Genomic DNA, 19,038 nt, shown 5'->3' with positions numbered 1-19,038 from the left:
GCATCAAATGGATGTTAAAACTATTGTTCTGAATGGAGAACTGAGTGAGCAAATTTTTTATGTCTCAATCTGAAGGCTTCGAGGAAAATTGAAATGATCTAATTATTGTCTCAAACAAGCATCTCACCCGTGGTACTTGAAGTTTGATAAGGTCATGACACTGTTGGATTTCATCGAGAACAAGTTTGACTAGTGTATTTATATGAAGATCAGTGGGAGTCATCATATTTTTTCTTGTTCTTTATGTAGATGATATTTTACTTGCCAGCAGTGATTTGTCATTACTAAATGAGACCAAAAATTTTCTATCTACCAATTTTGATATGAAAGATCTTGGAGAGGCATCTTTAGTTTTGGGGATTGAGATTCATCATGATAAGAATTGAAAAGTTCTTGGCTTACCTCAAGAAGCTTACGTTACTCGTGTGCTCAAAAGGTTCAACATGGATTTGTGTAAAGCTGGTTTCGTTCCTATTTTGAAAGGGACAAATTTACTAAGCAACATTGTCCCAAGAACAACTTAAGAAGAGAAGCAATGCAGAATATCCCATATGCAAGTTTGATGTATGCTTAGGTTTGCACTAGACCTGACATTGCTTTCATGGTCGATGTTCTTAGGAGATATTTATCTGATCCTGGCCATGATCATTAGGATGCAGCCAATAAAGTTTTGAGATATTTGCATAGAACGAAGAGTTTTATGCTTGTGTATAAGCATGTCAACAATCTTTAAGTTGTTGGTTATTCAGATTCAGATTTTGGTGGTTATGTAGATGATTTAAAGTCAACTTCTGGCTATATTTTCACTTTTGTTGGTGCTGCTATTTCTTGAAAAAGTGTTAGATAGACTTTAATCGTATCATCTACTATATATGTTGAATTTGTCGTATGTTATGGTGCATCTTTGCAAGCTCTATGGTTAAAGAATTTTTTGTTTTTAGAGATACGACTAGTTGATCCTATTTCCTCTCCTATACTAATCTATTGTGATAATAATATTGTTGTTTTCTTTTCAAAGAATAATGAGATTAGTAGTGCTTCTAAATATAAGGAAATAAAGTATCTCACTATTAAAGACTTGGTTAAGAAAGGAGACATTGTGATAGAATATTGAAAGACCAAGTTGATGTTTGCAGATCCTCTAACCAAAGGATTAAGTGCCATATTGTTTGATAAACATGTTTTTGATATAGGCATTTTATAATCTTTTGCTCCTTTGGGTTAGTGGGAGTTTCTTGCTTTATCTTTTGAGATTACATTTATATGTAGTTTACTTGTTGATGTTATGAACTACTTTGTGGGCCAATAATTTTTATTATTGGATGTTTATGCTTTCAGTTAGGCTTTGTTATATTCTCGAGAATAATTGAATTGAAAGCATGTAGTTCATATCTTGTTGTGATCATTGTATTTTAAGTATATTTACTAAAAGACAATGATATTTTGTTGGCTTAATTCTTTAAGCAAGTTTAGTGACACTTACTTATTTTAAGTGGTGTATGTTTAATTTCACTGGCTTATTTATTAAGCATCACGGTATCAGTGAAATTGAGGACTGATAAGGATATTATGTTATTTTAAATTGATCACATGTTGAACATAATTCCTTACCACACTACTAGACTTATTGACCATGTCGATTTAATACTTTGGTATTTTGTGATTATGAATGTCTTTTGTTGACTTAAAAACAATATGATTGTCATAGTTCATTATCAAAGGTTAAATTGGACCGGTATGTTGAGATGCTATCAGAGAACTATCATTTTTTAAAGTGGCCACAAATGTTTTCCTGTTGTTCAACCCATGAGTCGTTTTCAAACAAAATTATTTTGATATATAATATATATGTATTAAAATCAATGTAGCCCAAGTGGGAGAATGTTAGACTTTTTATTTGGGCTTACATTAAATTTTATTGGTTTTATTAAAACTTGGGTTGATTGGATAGTTCTTTGCTGTGTTAGCCCATGTTGCTGGTGATCAATTGTTAATGGGCTTAGCATCTGTGTATAAAGTCTAGGTGAAGCAGAAGTGTGGGCTTTTCTAGTTGACTGAAGCCTTTGATGAGCAGGCCCAGCCCAACTAGGGTTTTGTAGCTAAGTCCCCTCCCTAACTCTATAAATACATATTGTCTCATCACAATTGTATACCTTTTGATAATCAGAGAAAATAAACTGCTTCTGATTTAGAGATCTAGGGAGGAAGACTTAGTTGATAGTATTGTACTATCAAATTGGAGTAACTGCTGTGGATCAATCAGAGATAATTGCTATGGACCAATCAGGTACACATACCTAATTATTATATCTTATTATTGTGTTCTATGTTATATACAAATAGATCTTGGGTATATTATACAAATAGATCAATGTGACACACACAATGAGGCTAGCGAATTCTGCTCCAATAATCAATGGAAAGCAGAGATATGCAGTCAACAGTGTGTCGTTTATTCCAGCTGATACACCACTCAAGCTAGCTGACTACTTCAAAATCTCTGGAGTGTTTTCGCTTGGAAGCATCCAAGACAGCCCCACTGGCGGCGGGGCTTATCTCCAAACTTCTGTCATGGCTGCTGATTTCAGAGGCTATGCTGAGGTTGTGTTTGAGAATGAAGAAGACTCTGTACAGTCATGGCATATTGATGGCCATAACTTCTTTGTTGTGGGGTAAGCTCATATCATGAACTTTGTTTCTTCAAAGAAAAAATCAATGCAAAATTGTCTGATTAGTTCGAGTTTTTTGATATGGCAGTATGGATGGAGGGCAATGGTCCCCTGAGGCTAGATTAAGATACAATTTGAGGGACACAATTTCTCGTTGTACTGTTCAGGTACTTAAATTAATGTTGCTTTGCCTTGTTAATCTTCACAAATATGATTAATGTTAATGTTTTGTGCGTGTTTTTACAGGTTTATCCCAAATCATGGACTGCAGTTTACATGCCTTTGGATAATGTGGGAATGTGGAACATAAGGTCTGAAAACTGGGCTAGGCAGTACTTGGGGCAACAACTCTATCTTCGAGTGTATTCACCTGCAAATTCATGGAGAGATGAGTATCCAATCCCAAAGAATACTCTTCTTTGTGGGAGAGCATTAGGTCGTAGGACCAGGCCTTTGTAAAAACAGCATTTCTTCATCAACAAAAAGAGTACAAATGTCACGAGTGGGTGACAAGGTTTAGAGGATTTTAATTCTATAGAAGAGAATATGTAGCAATGGTTTATTGTGAGCATTCTTTTACTTTGTAGTAGCGTTGTTTTGAACTGTTCCAAGTGGGACTGATAGGAGATAATTGTTAGAGTACCACTCGTATTCTTTTTTCCTTTCCTATTTCTTCCCTTTTCTCTATTAATTTTAAAAATTAGTGTTTCATATTGTGTTAAATCAATCTAAATTTAACACATCAATTAATTTTTTATTTATTAAAAAATTAAAATTTTAATTGAGTCAATAAAAACAGTTAACATATTTAATATAAATTAAATTAGTTGATATTTAAGGTTCATAAGCCTACTAAGATGTCTAAATTTCAGCCTATTAGTCTCTGTATAGTAGTTTACAAAGTGGTGTCGAAGTGTCTTGCTAACCGTATGAAGTAGAGTTTGAATACTGCGATTTCGGCTAACCAAAGTGCCTTTATTGGTGGTCGAATCATCCAAGACAATGCTATCTTAGGGTGTATGAAAGCCTTCGTTGTATGAGAAAAAGGAGATTTGGTAACGAGACAAAAATGGCGTTGAAGCTTGATATGTCAAAAGCATACAACAGGGTGGAATGGGACTTCTTTGATACTATGATGTCTTGTTTGGGGTATGAAGACGACTGGATAACTAAAGTAATGAATGAATTGTGTCTAATCTGTCTCTTTTTCTATTCGTATTAATGGTTGGTTAGAGGTAATTTTACTCCCTTCTTTTTTCTTTTATATTCTGAAGGGTTGTCTTGTTTGATTCATGAGGCTGAACGGGTTGGGAGAATTCATGGGCTGAGATTTGGTTTATTGAAACAAAGGTTGTTCCATCTCCTATTTGCGAATGATAGCCTTATTTTCCTTGATGCCATTAAGGAAGACGATCTTGCTTTAAAAGGGGTTTTGGAGTTCTATGCAAACTTATCCGAGCGATGTATTAATCTTGAGAAGTCTGATCTTTGTGTTGGCTGCATGATAGGAATGGCTAAGGCTGAAGAGTTGGTTGAAAACCTTGGGGTAAAATTGGCTAAACACCACACTAAGTACTTGGACATGCCTATTGTGGTATTTTTAGACATAAGTCTAATATTCAGGACATGTGGCACTCTCGGATTGGACAGTTTCAAATGTTAGTTTTGTTAGTTGGTTTAGGAGGGAAAGTTCTCTTCATGTACTACACCTATATATAAACTCTAAACCAAGACAATTCTAAGGGGACACCAATTGAGACACAAAATCAGAGAGTGAGAGAGAATTGAGACAGAGTGATTGAGAGGATTAGGAGCTAGACTCCTTCTGTAATTGATCCTTTCTGTTGTGATCTAATCACTTGTAATCATTCCTGATTAATCAATAAAGAAGTGTTAGGCTATTTTTAGCCTATGTTTTGGATCCAATTTATGTGCGTTTTTAGCTGTGTTGGGACGGAATTACGCTTGTTTTCTATGTTTTTAGGTTCTTTGGAATAAAAGAGATCTCGGGTGCAGAAATTCGTTAAAAGACGTGCTGAGCCGAAGAAAACTCAATTTTTGAGTTTTTGTGCATATCTGGCCGCGGCTAAACACAACTTGGCCGCGGCTAGATCTCGAGAATTCAGAAGGCTTCAGTCGCCGCGGCGATGAAGAGGCTCGCCGCGGCGAGTTACGAGATACAGAGAGCACCTAATTTTTCAATATTCTCGCCGCGGCGAGAGGAAGCTTGGCCGCGGCGAGATCCCGTACGGACCAGGGGCATTTTCGTCCATCGAACCCTAAATTTCAATTATAAATAGAAAACTGCGATTGAAAGTCAGGGAGAGAGATTTGGAACCCTAAAACACAGCTGAGAGCGGCAGGAAGAGCATAGAGATTCAAGTGAAGATCCAGAATTCATCCACCAACAGTTCTTTTCTTTATTCCTCTTTAATTTATTTATGTTGAATATTGCTATAGGAATGGTTATGGATTTATTTCTGAACTAAATTTCCCATTTAGGGAGGATGATGATTGTTGTTTAATGTTTTGCCTAGTTAATGTTTAATTACCATTCCTCAATTCTTGGGTGTGAAATTATCTTAGTTTGTTCTTAATTTCATGTTTAAGATTGATCACCTTGTGCATGCTCTATGATCTCAATTCAAAATCTGAAAAGTGAGAATTGAGAATGCTAAAATTAAGATAATCGATGTTCTATGTGAAACGAAAGTATTTGCATGACTTATGTGACGAGTAGATTATTACTTAATGCTGATTTCATGTTAGTTTAATTAAGGAATTAATTAGATAACATGTGATTTAGAATCTAGAAGATACGAAAGGAGCTAGGTTATTTCATAATCGTCATTCATCTTTGCAAGAATAGGATAGTAATTAATCATTAACGATTTGGGTAAACAACAACAGGATTCTCCTCCCTATTGTCTCATCTTGCTCAACTTTAAATTGTGTTATTAAGTTTTCTGAATTTCTTTCATATTTCACTGTTTTTAAATCATAATTGCTTTCGATTTACCGAATAGAATCATAAGTATAATTTAGTGGTACTTAATCCAATTCCCTGTGGGATCGACCTCACCTGTGTGAGATTTACTACTTGATTGCGTATACTTGCGTAGTGTTTAAAATTATAGCAACAAGTTTTTGGCGCCGTTGCTTAGGGAATTGTTAAAGATTAATATTACATAAAATTATACTAACTTCTACTTTGGTATATTTTCTTTTGCTGATTTTTCTAACCTTTTTCTTGCAATATTTTCTTGATTTATTTCAGGAATCCTAAGTGCATGCGCCGTCAAGGACAAACAGTCATATTACCGAGTTGATCTCGAAATTGAGAAAACTTGCAGGAGGAATCGAAAGAACAAGAGGCAAGAAAGAGTTTCGGCAAGCTATTTGAAACATCAGAGATCATGGCTGCGAATGTGAACAATAATGCTGGAAACAATGGGGGTAATAACGGTAATAATGGAGGTGCCGTGGAAGATCAAGCTAATGGCCGTAGCTTGAGAGATTACATTCTCCCTACTTTGACGGGAGTGCAGTCATGTATCAGGCCACCGGCAGTGGATGCAAACAATTTCGAGATTAAGCCTGCCATCCTTCAAATGGTGCAGTCTTCAGTTCAGTTTGGTGGTCTCCCTTCTGAAGATCCTAATTTGCATCTCTCTAACTTCATGGAACTTTGTGAAACTTTTAAAGTTAATGGAGTTAGCGATGATGCCATTCGACTGAGGTTGTTCCCATTCTCGCTCAGAGAACGAGCCAAGAGTTGGTTGAATTCTTTGCCACCTAATTCTATTGCTACATGGAATGATCTGGCAACAAAATTCTTGTCAAAGTTCTTTCCTCCAGCTAAGTCTGCAAAGCTAAGAGGAGAAATCAATAATTTCTGCCAACAAGATAATGAATCTCTCCATGAGGCTTGGGAGAGGTTTAAAGATCTGATCAGGAGGTGTCCTCATCATGGTATAGAGAAGTGGATGCTGGTTCACAACTTTTATAACGGGTTGGTTGGTAATACTAGAACTTTAATAGATGCAGCAGCGGGCGGAGCTTTTATGAGAAAAAGTGCTAATGAAGCGTATGATCTATTGGAGGAGATGGCTCTAAACAATCAGCAGTGGCCAACTGAAAGGAGTCAATCTAAGAAGGTAGCTGGTGTGTTAGAAGTTGATGCCATCACAAAGTTAACAGCTCAGGTTGAGGCATTGACTAAAATCATTGCAGGGCAAGCTAAGCAAGCCCAAATTGTTTGTGAGTTATGTGGAGGAAGTCATCACTTTTCGGAGTGTCAAGCAGATGTGGATGATTTGCCAATGGATGAAGCTAAAGCCATTGGGAATTTTTCACAGAACAACAACAACAACAATTATGGGTTCAACCAGAATAACAACCGAAGAAATAGTGGGTTCTATCAACAAAGAAATCAGAACCAACAGTTTAATCAGCAACAAGCCTGCGGTGGAAGTTCTAGTTTGCGGACAGTTCTTGCTCCAATTCATGGCTGAAACTAGATCTTCAATTAAAGACACAGAGACTCGGATGGGCCGGTAGCAACTCAGGTAGCAACCCGCCCTCAAGGAAATTTGCCTAGCACAACTGAAGTCAATCCCAAAGAAAATTGCAAGGCAATTACCCTGAGGAGCGGTAAGAAGTATGATGGGCCCGAGTTACCACAACCAGTTGAGATAGACGAAGAAATAAATGCTCAACCAGTGCAAACACCGACACCAACAGCAGAAAAGGCTACTGACAGCCCAGCAGCACCACCACAGTCTCCACCAATTAGTATTGATCATCATGTAAAAATACCCTATCCTCAGAGGCTTAGAAAGTCAAGCTTAGACAAGCAGTTCACCAAGTTTCTAGAAGTCTTCAAAAGACTTCACATTAACATTCCTTTTGCTGAAGCTCTAGAGCAGATGCCAAGTTATGTGAAGGTTATGAAGGAAATTTTGTCAAAGAAGAGGAAGATGGAAGACTATGAGACGGTGGCTCTGGCGAAGAGTGTAGCGCTATTCTACAGAAGAAACTCCCTCCAAAACTCAGAGATCCAGGGAGTTTCACTATTCCTTGTACTATTGGTAAAATTGAAGGAATAAATGCACTATGTGATTTGGGAGCCAGTATAAACTTAATGCCTTTGTCAGTGTTTAAAAGATTGCAGCTAGGTGAAGCAAAGCCAACTACTGTAACTCTTCAATTGGCAGATCGATCGCTAGCTCACCCTAGAGGAGTCATTGAGGATGTGTTAGTAAAGGTGGACAAGTTCATCTTTCCACCGATTTCATTGTTCTGGATATGGAAGAAGATAGTAATGTTCCTATCATCCTGGGTAGACCTTTCTTGGCAACAGGGAAAGCACTAATTGATGTTCAGAAAGGAGAGTTAAAGCTAAGGGTACAAGGAGATGAAGTTGTATTTAATGTGCTCAAAGCAATGACCTATCCTACGGCTAGTGACAACTGTTTTGCAATTGATGTGGTGGACCAGTTGGTGGAGACAAAGACACATGCTGAAGATCCTCTTAATCTGACTTTGGTACAAGAAGAGGTGGTGGAACAAGATGGTAAGGAAGCTTATGAATATGCTTTGTGGCTCGATTCTTATGGACCGCTGAATAGAAAATATTATGAAGAGTTAGGAGTCATACCAACAAAGCCTACCCCATCTACTGAAAAGCCTCCTCAACTAGAGTTAAAAGTCTTACCAGAGCATCTCAGGTATGAATATTTGGGAGAAAATAAGACACTTCCTGTTATTGTGGCTTCTTCCCTATCTTCTGTAGAGACAAATAAGCTATTACGGGTTCTAAGGAAGCATTCAAAAGCCATTGGATGGACTTTAGCAGATATTAAAGGGATCAACCCTTCAACTGTAATGCATAGAATCTTAATGGAGGATGGAGTGAAACCAACCATTGATGCACAACGTAGATTAAATCCACCAATGAAGGAGGTTGTCAGAAAAGAAGTCTTGAAGTGGTTAGATGCAGGGGTAGCGTATCCTATTTCAGACAGTAAATGGGTGAGCCCAGTCCAAGTTGTTCCAAAGAAAGGAGGGATGACGGTGGTAAAGAATGAGAAGAATGAACTCATCCCAACCGGAAGCTGTCACGGGATGGAGAATTTGCATTGACTACCGAAAACTCAACAAGGCCACAAGAAAAGATCACTTTCCACTCCCATTCATTGATCAGATGTTAGACAAGTTGGCAGGACAAGAGTACTATTGTTTCCTTGATGGATACTCAGGGTATCACCAAATAGCTATAGCACCGGAGGATCAAGAGAAAACAACATTCACATGTCCATATGGTACTTTTGCTTTTCGACGAATGCCATTTGGGCTGTGTAATGCTCCAGCAACATTTCAGAGGTGTATGATGGCTATATTTTCAGATTTAATAGAAAAGTGCATCGAGGTGTTCATGGATGATTTTTCAGTGTTTGGCTCATCGTTTGACCAATGTCTGAGTAACTTGGAATTGGTTTTAACAAGATGTGAAGACTCTAATTTGGTGCTGAACTGGGAAAAGTGCCATTTCATGGTTACAGAAGGAATAGTCTTTGGGACATAAAATCTCAAAAGAAGGTATTGAGGTTGACAGAGCCAAAGTATCTACAATTGAGAACTTGCCTCCTCCAATTTCAGTTAAGGGAGTTCGAAGCTTTTTGGGTCATGCCGGGTTTTATAGAAGATTTATCAAAGATTTTTCCAAAGTGGCCAAACCGCTATCCAATCTTCTTGCTAGTGGAGTACCTTTTGAATTTGGGAAAGATTGTCTTGAAGCATTCCAAATTCTCAAGGAGAAGTTAATCTCAGCACCGATTGTGACTACGCCAAACTGGGAATTACCTTCTGAAATCATGTGCGATGCAAGTGATTATGCTATTGGAGCAGTTTTGGGACAACGGGTTGACAAGGTATTCAGAACCATTTACTATGCAAGCAAAACCTTGAATGATGCCCAACTAAATTACGCTACTACAGAAAAAGAGATGCTGGCTATAGTGTTTGCATGTGACAAATTTCGACCCTACTTGATTGGCAATAAAGTGATAGTGTATACAGATCATTCAGCAATCAAATACTTGATGACTAAGAAGGATGCCAAACCACGAGCGATTCGATGGGTTCTTCTTTTGCAAGAATTTGATCTTGACATAAAAGACAAGAAGGGTACCGAGATTTTAGTAGCGGATCAATTGTCAAGACTAGAAGCCGGAAGAAAGTCGAATACGAAAGAGGTACAAATAAATGAACAATTTCCCGATGAACAACTCTTTAGTGTGAGGGAAAGTCTTATGGTACCATGGTATGCTGATTATGTTAACTACTTAGCTGCTAATATCACTCCTCCTGAGCTATCTCGTCAACAATTAAAGAAATTCTTTTCCGAGGTAAAACATTACTATTGGGAAGAGCCAATCCTCTACAAGCACTGTGCAGATCAGATAATAAGAAGGTGTGTGCCTGAAGAGGAGATGTACTCTATTCTTAATCCTTTGTCATGCTTTACCATGTGGGGGACACTTCGGTGGAACTAGAACAGTACGCAAAGTGTTGCAAAGCGGGTTCTTTTGGCCAACGCTTTTCAAAGATGCTAGTACTTTTGTGAAGGCATGTGATCGTTGTCAGCGTACAGGAAACATCTCAAGGAGAAACGAAATGCCTTTGACAGGAATCTTGGAAGTAGAGTTGTTTGATGTATGGGGGATAGACTTTATGGGTCCTTTTCCTTCATCGTTTAGCAATCTATACATTTTGCTAGGCCGTGGATTACGTATCAAAATGGGTAGAAGCTGCAGCAACACCAGCTAATGATGGAAAAACAGTTCTTCGGTTCCTTCAGAAGAATATATTCACACGGTTTGGTACTCCCCGAGCGATCATAAGCGATGAAGGGAGTCATTTCTGCAACAAACAGTTCGAAGCACTCCTTTCAAAGTATGGTGTTCGTCATCGAACTGCCCTCCCCTATCATCCGCAAAGTAATGGCCAAGCTGAGATTTCTAACCGGGAAATAAAGATGATTCTGGAGAAAACGGTGCAGAGATCAAGGAAAGATTGGTCAAGAAAGTTGGATGACGCATTGTGGGCTTACAGAACAGCGTTCAAAACGCCAATAGGGATGTCACCATATCGGTTGGTGTTTGGAAAGGCGTGTCATTTACCAGTGGAGTTAGAACACAAAGCTTATTGGGCAATGAGAACTCTAAACATGGACTTAAAGGCCGCCGGCGTAAAAGACTACTACAGTTGGATGAGTTGGAAGAATTTCGAAATGAAGCATATGAAAACGCCAAGATTTACAAGGAAAGAACTAAGAGATGGCATGACAGAAATCTAGTCAGAAAGGAGTTTCAACCTGGTCAACAAGTTCTACTCTTTAACTCAAGACTAAAGTTGTTTCCTGGTAAATTAAAATCAAGGTGGTCAGGGCCATTTACGGTGATCAAAGTGTTTCCCTACGGAGCAGTGGAACTAAAAGGTGAAAGTCCTAATACTTTCAAAGTGAATGGACAGCGATTAAAGCTCTACTTGGGAGGTCAATTTGATCAAACCAAGTCCGCCATGATTCTGGCGCCACTTTGAAGATCTCGATCAACGTCTAGCTGAGCGACGATAAAGTTAGCGCTAATTGGGAGGCAACCCAAGTGTTCTTTTGATTTAGTTGAACTCTTTTTAAGTTTACGGTTATTTTTCTTGTTGTGCATTCTTTTTCGGTACAAAAAAAAAAAAAATTTGATCAGTGGCCGCGGCCATGGGATGTATGGCCGCGGCCAGATTTGACTTACAGAAACAGGTCTAATTTCCCGATTTCTAGCCGCGGCGAGGGTATACACCGCCGCGGCCAGATTGGACTTACAGAAAGGGGTCCAATTTCGCGAAATCTCGCCGCGGCGAGGATACATGTGGCCGCGGCGAGAATGGTCAGATTTCCCTTTTTAAACTCAAAATCCCTAACATTTCAAATCAAAACCCCACATTCAAACCCTACCTTCTCCAGCCGAAAACCACCCTTTTCAACCTAATTTCTTCATCTAACCCCATTCAAACCAATTTTCCTCAAATTTATCCATAAACTCTCATCCTAAATCATCATCATCCCTTATTTCTCTCATCTAACACTCTTTTCCTCTAAAAATCCACTCCAAAATCCCTAATTTTTCACCCAAAATTTCAGAAAATCACTATTCACCTTCTTCTTCCCTAAAGCTTCAAGGTTCTCATCAATGGAGGTTGACTAAAGAGTGATTTTCATTGAGGTAACAAATTTTAATTTCTCTACACAAGTTTGATTGGATTATTTGTGGATTGCTAGAGAGTAGTAGACTTTGTGTTGAAATTTTTGGAATTGTTGCTCATTCATTGTTGAATATTATTGTGGTGAGTCAATTGAATGTGATTGTGAAAGGGTTAAATCCCGGGAAGTCGATTTTTAAGGGGAAGTGCTGTCGAAAATTTTGAAAAATCTTGAGAGTTAGAAAAAATTTGGGTGCTATGGGTCCAAAGAGGTCAAGGGTTAATGAGGAGGGAGCTTCATCATCCAACCCATCTAGGGGACGCTCTAATCTTGATAGAGTTAGGTTTACCAACATGGAGGCTCAAGAGCGGTTTTTGAAATTGAAAGATAGGGCATTCATTGAAGATAGAGGGATAGACATTGTGAACCTAAGCCAAACTGCCAACATTCCCCCTGCTTTTGCATCTATTAGGGATCAAATCCTACATAGGCAGTGGACTAAGTTCGTAGATGTCACTGAGCGTGGTAATCAAACTCTAGCTTTGGAATTTTTAGCCAACTGGCCTGAAAGAGAAGAGGGCAAAGTTAGAGTTAGGGGGGTTAGAGTGCCTGCTACCACAGCCGCTATTCATGCCCTTTATGACCTCCAAACTTTCACTAATGAAGAACAACCCTTGAAACGACAATTTTATGAGAGAAGTTTGAATTATGTGGATATTGCTGAGACTCTAGGGTATCCTGGCCTTAGGTTCCATGAGCTTAATGGAGAACCATACCAATTGTACCGATGTGAACTCAACCCAGTGGCCAAGGCTTGGCTTTACTTTGTTAGTGCAAGGATGCTCCCCAACAAGCATTTTTCTGATGCTCAAATGGACAGACTTAAATGGGTTTACGGCATTATGAAAGGGTATAATTTGAATGTGGGGGATATTGTTCGAGTGACCTTTGACATTATGGTTGAGGGATCTTCTGGTGGAGGACTTGGGTTGGCTGGACTAATCACTGATCTATGTGAGAAACATGGAGTACCACAGTACTCATATGATACAAAGGCACCGCCACAGCGCCCTATTAACTTGGCGACTGTTCTTCGCTTCAAACCTCCTCATCCTCATGGTCAACCGCCAGTTCAAAGAGGTTCTCCGGCAAGAGAAGAAGAGGAACGTGAGGACATCGAACCACCACGTCTTGGCGGGCCTCTTGACCCTGCCATGCAGTACACTCACGATCAGCTGAATTATCTGATTCAGCAAAACATGCATATGCAAAATTACATGGCCCAGAGGAGTATCTTCGATGAGCAGCAGGTGGCTCAATTGAATTCACTTGTCACAAGGATGAATATCGGTGTGGAAGAACCGAACTATTTTGCCATGCCACCCCGTTTCAACCCTTATGACCAGCCACCGCCGCCAAACCCCTTTTAAGGGGCTCAGGTAAGTTTCTCTCACCCTGGTTTATTTTCACACATTGGGGACAATGTGCATTTTAGTTTGGGGGGGGGGGGAAACTTAATTTATTTTATTTTTTCGCATTTATTTGTTTTAGTTTAGTTTATTTGTTTTAGTTTAGTTTGTTTTCGTTTTTTTTAGTCTTGTGTGATAGCTAAATTGAAAGATGGATTAAATTGTTGTTATTCACTTGTGCAATGGATTGAAACATAACTGTGTGCTTGACTTGCAACTGTTTGAATTAAATTGGATGTGTGCTAGGAAGTGATTCATGTAGATTTAAAACATTTGCTATTCTCACATATCACTTGTGTTCTATTTGGATTGTGGAATGACTGATTGAACATGGAATAGAATTTGTTTGACATACTCTCTTGAAGCGAAATCCTTGATGATTTTTGTTTTTTTTGTTTGGAAAGTGATTTAGGCAAATTTTCTTTGGATCGATTGAGCCTTTCAAGCCTACCTAAAAAAGTTTTATCCATAGTATACCCAAAGTTGAGCCTTAGCCTGTTTTAAAAATTTTCACCACTTAACTGAGCGTTATCTTGAATTTATTTTTTTTTTACCCTGAACATACCTTATTATGCCATGAGCCTTGAAGCAAGTTTGGGGGGAATAAGTGCTGTAAGTGAAAAAAAAAAAAATATAAAGTGTAGGAATGAGAGATTGAAAAAAATAAGAATATTGTGTGTTGTGCCTATGAAAAAAAAAAGAGAAAAAAATGTGTCTTCTTGAAAAAAAGTTAAGAAAATTATGAGGTGCACACACAAGAAAAATTGCAATCTCTTATTTCTGTTTTTGGGATATATGGAAAGAAAGTAAAATAAATGTCTAGGCTTGCTTGGTTAATAGTGCTTATGGTATAGTATAGCCTAAATGACTTCTCACCTACCCATGTACCTAAGCCATGTGTTGTTAACCGAAAAAGACCTATTGATTCCAAATAGAAATTTGTCAACATTAGTGGAGAGAGGTATGTCATTCAAACTTATTGATCATGTGTTAGTGGGATGTTGGAAAGTTAGAACAGTTGTGATATTGATGGAAATTGCGATGCTTTAGGTTTGTATGAATTACTTACTTGTAAATTGCACATTCAACTTAGTTCTTAGAGTTGGCAAGTTGAAATTCTGGTTATTGCTGGATTGAAGTTGTGCAGGTGGTGGTAACAATTAAATTGTTGGAAAGTTTAGCTATCATTGTCAGTTTCTTTTAGTTTAGTTTTAGTTTACTCGGGGACGAGTAAAGAGTCAGTTTGGGGGAGTTTGTTAGGCTATTTTTAGCCTATGTTTTGGATCCAATTTACGTGCGTTTTTAGCTGTGTTGGGACGGAATTACGCTTGTTTTCTATGTTTTCAGGTTCTTTGGAATAAAAGAGATCTCGGGTGCAAAAATTCGTTAAAAGACGTGCTGAGCCGAAGAAAACTCAATTTTTGAGTTTTTGTGCATATCTGGCCGCGGCTAAACACAACTTGGCCGCGGCTAGATCTCGAGAATTCAGAAGGCTTCAGTCGCCGCGGCGATGAAGAGGCTCGCCGCGGCGAGTTACGAGATACAGAGAGCACCTAATTTTTCAATATTCTCGCCGCGGCGAGAGGAAGCTTGGCCGCGGCGAGATCCCGTACGGACCAGGGGCATTTTCGTCCATCGAACCCTAAATTTCAATTATAAATAGAAAACTGCGATTGAAAGTCAGGGAGAGCGATTTGGAACCCTAAAACACAGCTGAGAGCGGCAGGAAGAGCATAGAGATTCAAGTGAAGATCCAGAATTCATCCACCAACAGTTCTTTTCTTTATTCCTCTTTAATTTATTTATGTTGAATATTGCTATAGGAATGGTTATGGATTTATTTCTGAACTAAATTTCCCATTTAGGGAGGATGATGATTGTTGTTTAATGTTTTGCCTAGTTAATGTTTAATTACCATTCCTCAATTCTTGGGTGTGAAATTATCTTAGTTTGTTCTTAATTTCATGTTTAAGATTGATCACCTTGTGCATGCTCTATGATCTCAATTCAAAATCTGAAAAGTGAGAATTGAGAATGCTAAAATTAAGATAATCGATGTTCTATGTGAAACGAAAGTATTTGCATGACTTATGTGACGAGTAGATTATTACTTAATGCTGATTTCATGTTAGTTTAATTAAGGAATTAATTAGATAACATGTGATTTAGAATCTAGAAGATCTGAAAGGAGCTAGGTTATTTCATAATCTGTCATTCACTGCAAGAATAGGATAGTAATTAATCATTAACGATTTGGGTAAACAACAACAGGATTCTCCTCCCTATTGTCTCATCTTGCTCAACTTTAAATTGTGTTATTAAGTTTTCTGAATTTCTTTCATATTTCACTGTTTTTAAATCATAATTGCTTTCGATTTACCGAATAGAATCATAAGTATAATTTAGTGGTACTTAATCCAATTCCCTGTGGGATCGACCTCACCTGTGTGAGATTTACTACTTGATTGCGTATACTTGCGTAGTGTTTAAAATTATAGCAACAAGAAGTATGCTGATTGTTTCCCGAGGATGTAGGCATAGATTACATTGATCTATGTTCGAACCTCGTAAAAGAAAGGTGCCATTTTATCTGTTCAAAGTTCTTTAATTGTTGATTGCTTAAAGTTCTTACTGGTTCAAATTTATTGCTGGTTTTTGGACTGCATTTTCGATTTCTGGTTTATGTTAATTTGTTCTTTGTTGTGTGTTCTTGAATGAGGTGAATTGTGGATTCACCACAAATGGTATCAGAGCAAGGTTAAGGAAAGTATTGACATTCAAGAACCGGTTCAAGACTCAAAGAACACAACCTGAAAATGTCATCAGCAAGATTCGAAGTTGACAAGTTCACAGGGACAAACGACTTCAGCTTATGGAGAATCAAGATGAAAGCTTTGCTTGTTCATCAGGGAATTTCAGAAGCTATCGAACCTACTCAACTTGAAGAACTAACAGATGTAAAGATCAAAAGAGACACAGAATCAAAAGCTCACAGTGCCATTTTACTAAGTCTTGGAGATGAAGTCCTGAGAGAAGTATCAGATGAAACTACTGCCTCTGGTCTGTGGATTAAACTTGCTTCCATCTACTTGAAGAAATCCCTAGCCAACAAATTGTACCTAAAGAAAAAGCTCTATGCAATGAGAATGGATGAAAGCAAAGAATTAAGATGTCACCTTGATGAATTCAATAGAATAGTTCTTGATTTGAACAACATAGGTGTTAAGATCGAGGAAGAGGATCAAGCAATTATTTTGATGAGTTCTCTACCTAAAACCTATGAGCATTTTGTAGACACCATTCTTTATGGAAAAGATACATTGACAATGTCAGAAGTAAAGGCTACACTCAACTCAAAGGAAATTCAAAAGAAAACTGATGACAGGGGAGATTCGAATGGTGATAGTCTGTACATTGGAAGAGGAAGACCTGACAAGAGAGAATTCAAGAATAAGTTTAGAAGCAGCAGTCAATCCAAGAACAAATCCAAATTCAAGACTGGGAAATTCTATTACTATTGCAAGAAAGAAGGACACTTTCGAGATGAGTGTAGGGCATTAAAAGCAAAGAATTCCAGAGGTAAAAGTAAAGAAAGAGGTGAAACAAATGTTGCAGAAGATGGATACGAATCAGCAGATGTATTGGTAGTGTCTAGCAAGGAATCAGGCAGAGAATGGATATTAGATTCTGGGTGCTCATTTCACATGACACCTCACAGAAATACGTGCGTGAATTCAAGGAGATACAAGGTGGAAATGTACTTCTAGGAAACAACAAAGCCTGTCAGGTCAAAGGGATTGGATCTGTGTTGTTTACCATGCATGATGGCATCAAGAGGACAGTCAAAAATGTCAGGTATGTCCCTGAACTTAAGAGAAACTTACTGTCTATTGGAGAATTAGCTGCTAGAGGATGTTCTATTAAGATTAATGAGTCTTTAAGAGTAATAAAAGGCTCACTTGTGATCATGAAAGGTGATATCAGAAATGGTATATATGTTCTTAATGGAAAGGCAGTGTTGGGAACAGCAAATGCTTTGCTTGTAAATGACAAGATCTTGGGGACAAAACTAGAATGTGGCATTTGAGATTAGGGCATGTGAGTGAAAGAGGTCTAATTGAACTAGACAAACAGGGTCTGTTAAGGGATAAGTTGAATGGGAAATTGGAGTTCTGTGAAGAGTGTGTATTAGGAAAGAGTTGCAGGGTAAAGTTCCCTACTGGCATACACATCACCAAGGAACCACTCAACTATGTACATTCAGATCTGTGGGGGCCATCAAGAACACAATCCCTTGGAGGTGCCAATTACTTCATGAGCATCATTGATGATTTCAGTAGGAAGGTTTGGGTTTTCATGTTGAGAAACAAGAGTCAAGCTTTGGAAACTTTCAGTAATTGGAGAAAGCTCATGGAAAACCAAACAGGTAGAAAACTAAAGGTTTTGAGGACAGACAATGGACTGGAATACTGCTCAGATGAATTCAAGGATTATTGTGCCAAGACTGGAATCAAGAGACACAAATCAGTAATTAAAACACCTCAACAGAATGGCTTGGCTGAGAGAATGAACAGAACCATTCTAGAGAGGGTTAGGTGTATGCTGAAGGGTGCAGGATTACAGAAACATTTTTGGGGTGAGGCAGTGAAGACTGCATGCTATTTAATCAACAGGTGTCCCTCTGTTGCATTAAATTTCAAAACACCTCAAGAGATATGGACTGGAAACAAACCAAATTATGATCACTTAAAGGTTTTTGGTTGCCTTGCCTATGCTCATGTTAGACAAGACAAACTTGAACCTAGGGCCTTGAAATGCCTATTCCTAGGCTATCCAGATGGTGTGAAAGGATACAAGCTCTGGTGTTTGGAAGATGGTTATAAGAAGTGCATTATCAGTAGAGATGTAGTGTTCAAGGAGAATGAAATGGCTATGAGACTTGGACAGAATTCAATTTTGAATAGAAAGGTACAAGTTCAGGTGGATCAAGATGAACCATGTCAAAACTGTGATACACCAGAAGCACCACTGACAGAAACTGGGGAAGCTCGAGTTGAATCTGAGGATGACAATGTAAATCAAGAAAATCTAAGTGACTACCAACTTGCAAGGGACAGAGAAAGAAGGGAAGCTAAAGCCCCAGATAGATTTGGTTATGCAGATTACTCTGCTTCAGAATGTACTGCTTTTGCCTTTCTTCTTTGCGTAAGAGATTGAAAACTACGAACCTCTCGGTTACCGAAGCAATTCAGGGTAAGGCTAGAGAAAAATGTTTAATGGCTGTAAATGAAGAGATGAACTCTTTGATCAAGAACAAGACATGGATAGTGGTGAAAAGACCTAAAGGACGAGAGAATCATAGGTCGTCAAGTGGATTTTCAGGGAAAAAGAAAGTGACAATGGAACTGGCAAGGTCAGATACAAGGCAAGACTTGTAGCAAAGGGATTTAGTCAAAAAGAAGGTATAGATTACAATGATATCTTCTCCCCTGTTGTCAAACAAACATCAATAAGAATCATGATGGCTCGTCGCTAAATTCGATTATGAGGTGGATCAGATGGATGTCAAGACTGCATTTTTGCATGGTATGCTAGATGAAGAAATTTACATGGCCATTCCAGAAGGATTAGAAGTTGAAAACTC

The 19,038-nt window shown here is 38.3% G+C and overlaps 1 protein-coding gene and 1 non-coding gene across 2 annotated transcripts; one reads left to right on the top strand and one right to left on the bottom strand.

The window, feature by feature from the left end:
• Nucleotides 1–2,329: 2,329 nt before the first annotated feature.
• On the top strand, nucleotides 2,330–3,392 carry LOC133030317 (L-ascorbate oxidase homolog). Its single transcript, XM_061102952.1, has 3 exons — nucleotides 2,330–2,672; nucleotides 2,758–2,836; nucleotides 2,916–3,392. Exons 1-3 carry the CDS (start codon nucleotides 2,386–2,388, stop codon nucleotides 3,126–3,128), a joined length of 579 nt encoding a protein of 192 aa, XP_060958935.1. The 5' UTR covers nucleotides 2,330–2,385; the 3' UTR covers nucleotides 3,129–3,392.
• Nucleotides 3,393–6,538: 3,146 nt separating this feature from the next.
• Nucleotides 6,539–6,645, bottom strand: LOC115701596 (small nucleolar RNA R71). Its single transcript, XR_004008590.1, has one exon. It is a non-coding gene; the product is annotated as a small nucleolar RNA R71 (small nucleolar RNA).
• Nucleotides 6,646–19,038: the final 12,393 nt, after the last annotated feature.

The sequence above is a fragment of the Cannabis sativa genome, chromosome 8 (genome assembly GCF_029168945.1).
Source record: "Cannabis sativa cultivar Pink pepper isolate KNU-18-1 chromosome 8, ASM2916894v1, whole genome shotgun sequence".
Taxonomy (NCBI): Eukaryota; Viridiplantae; Streptophyta; class Magnoliopsida; order Rosales; family Cannabaceae; genus Cannabis; species Cannabis sativa.
This window is presented reverse-complemented; position numbering and strand designations above follow the sequence as displayed.

Bases quoted from the DNA above. Each gene is read 5' to 3' on its own strand.
- LOC133030317 (XM_061102952.1), top strand. From the start codon at position 2,386: ATGAGGCTAGCGAATTCTGCTCCAATAATCAATGGAAAGCAGAGATAT. The intron at 2,673-2,757 runs GTAAGCTCATAT...TTGATATGGCAG, and splicing joins CATAACTTCTTTGTTGTGGG to TATGGATGGAGGGCAATGGT. The intron at 2,837-2,915 runs GTACTTAAATTA...GTGTTTTTACAG, and splicing joins TTTCTCGTTGTACTGTTCAG to GTTTATCCCAAATCATGGAC.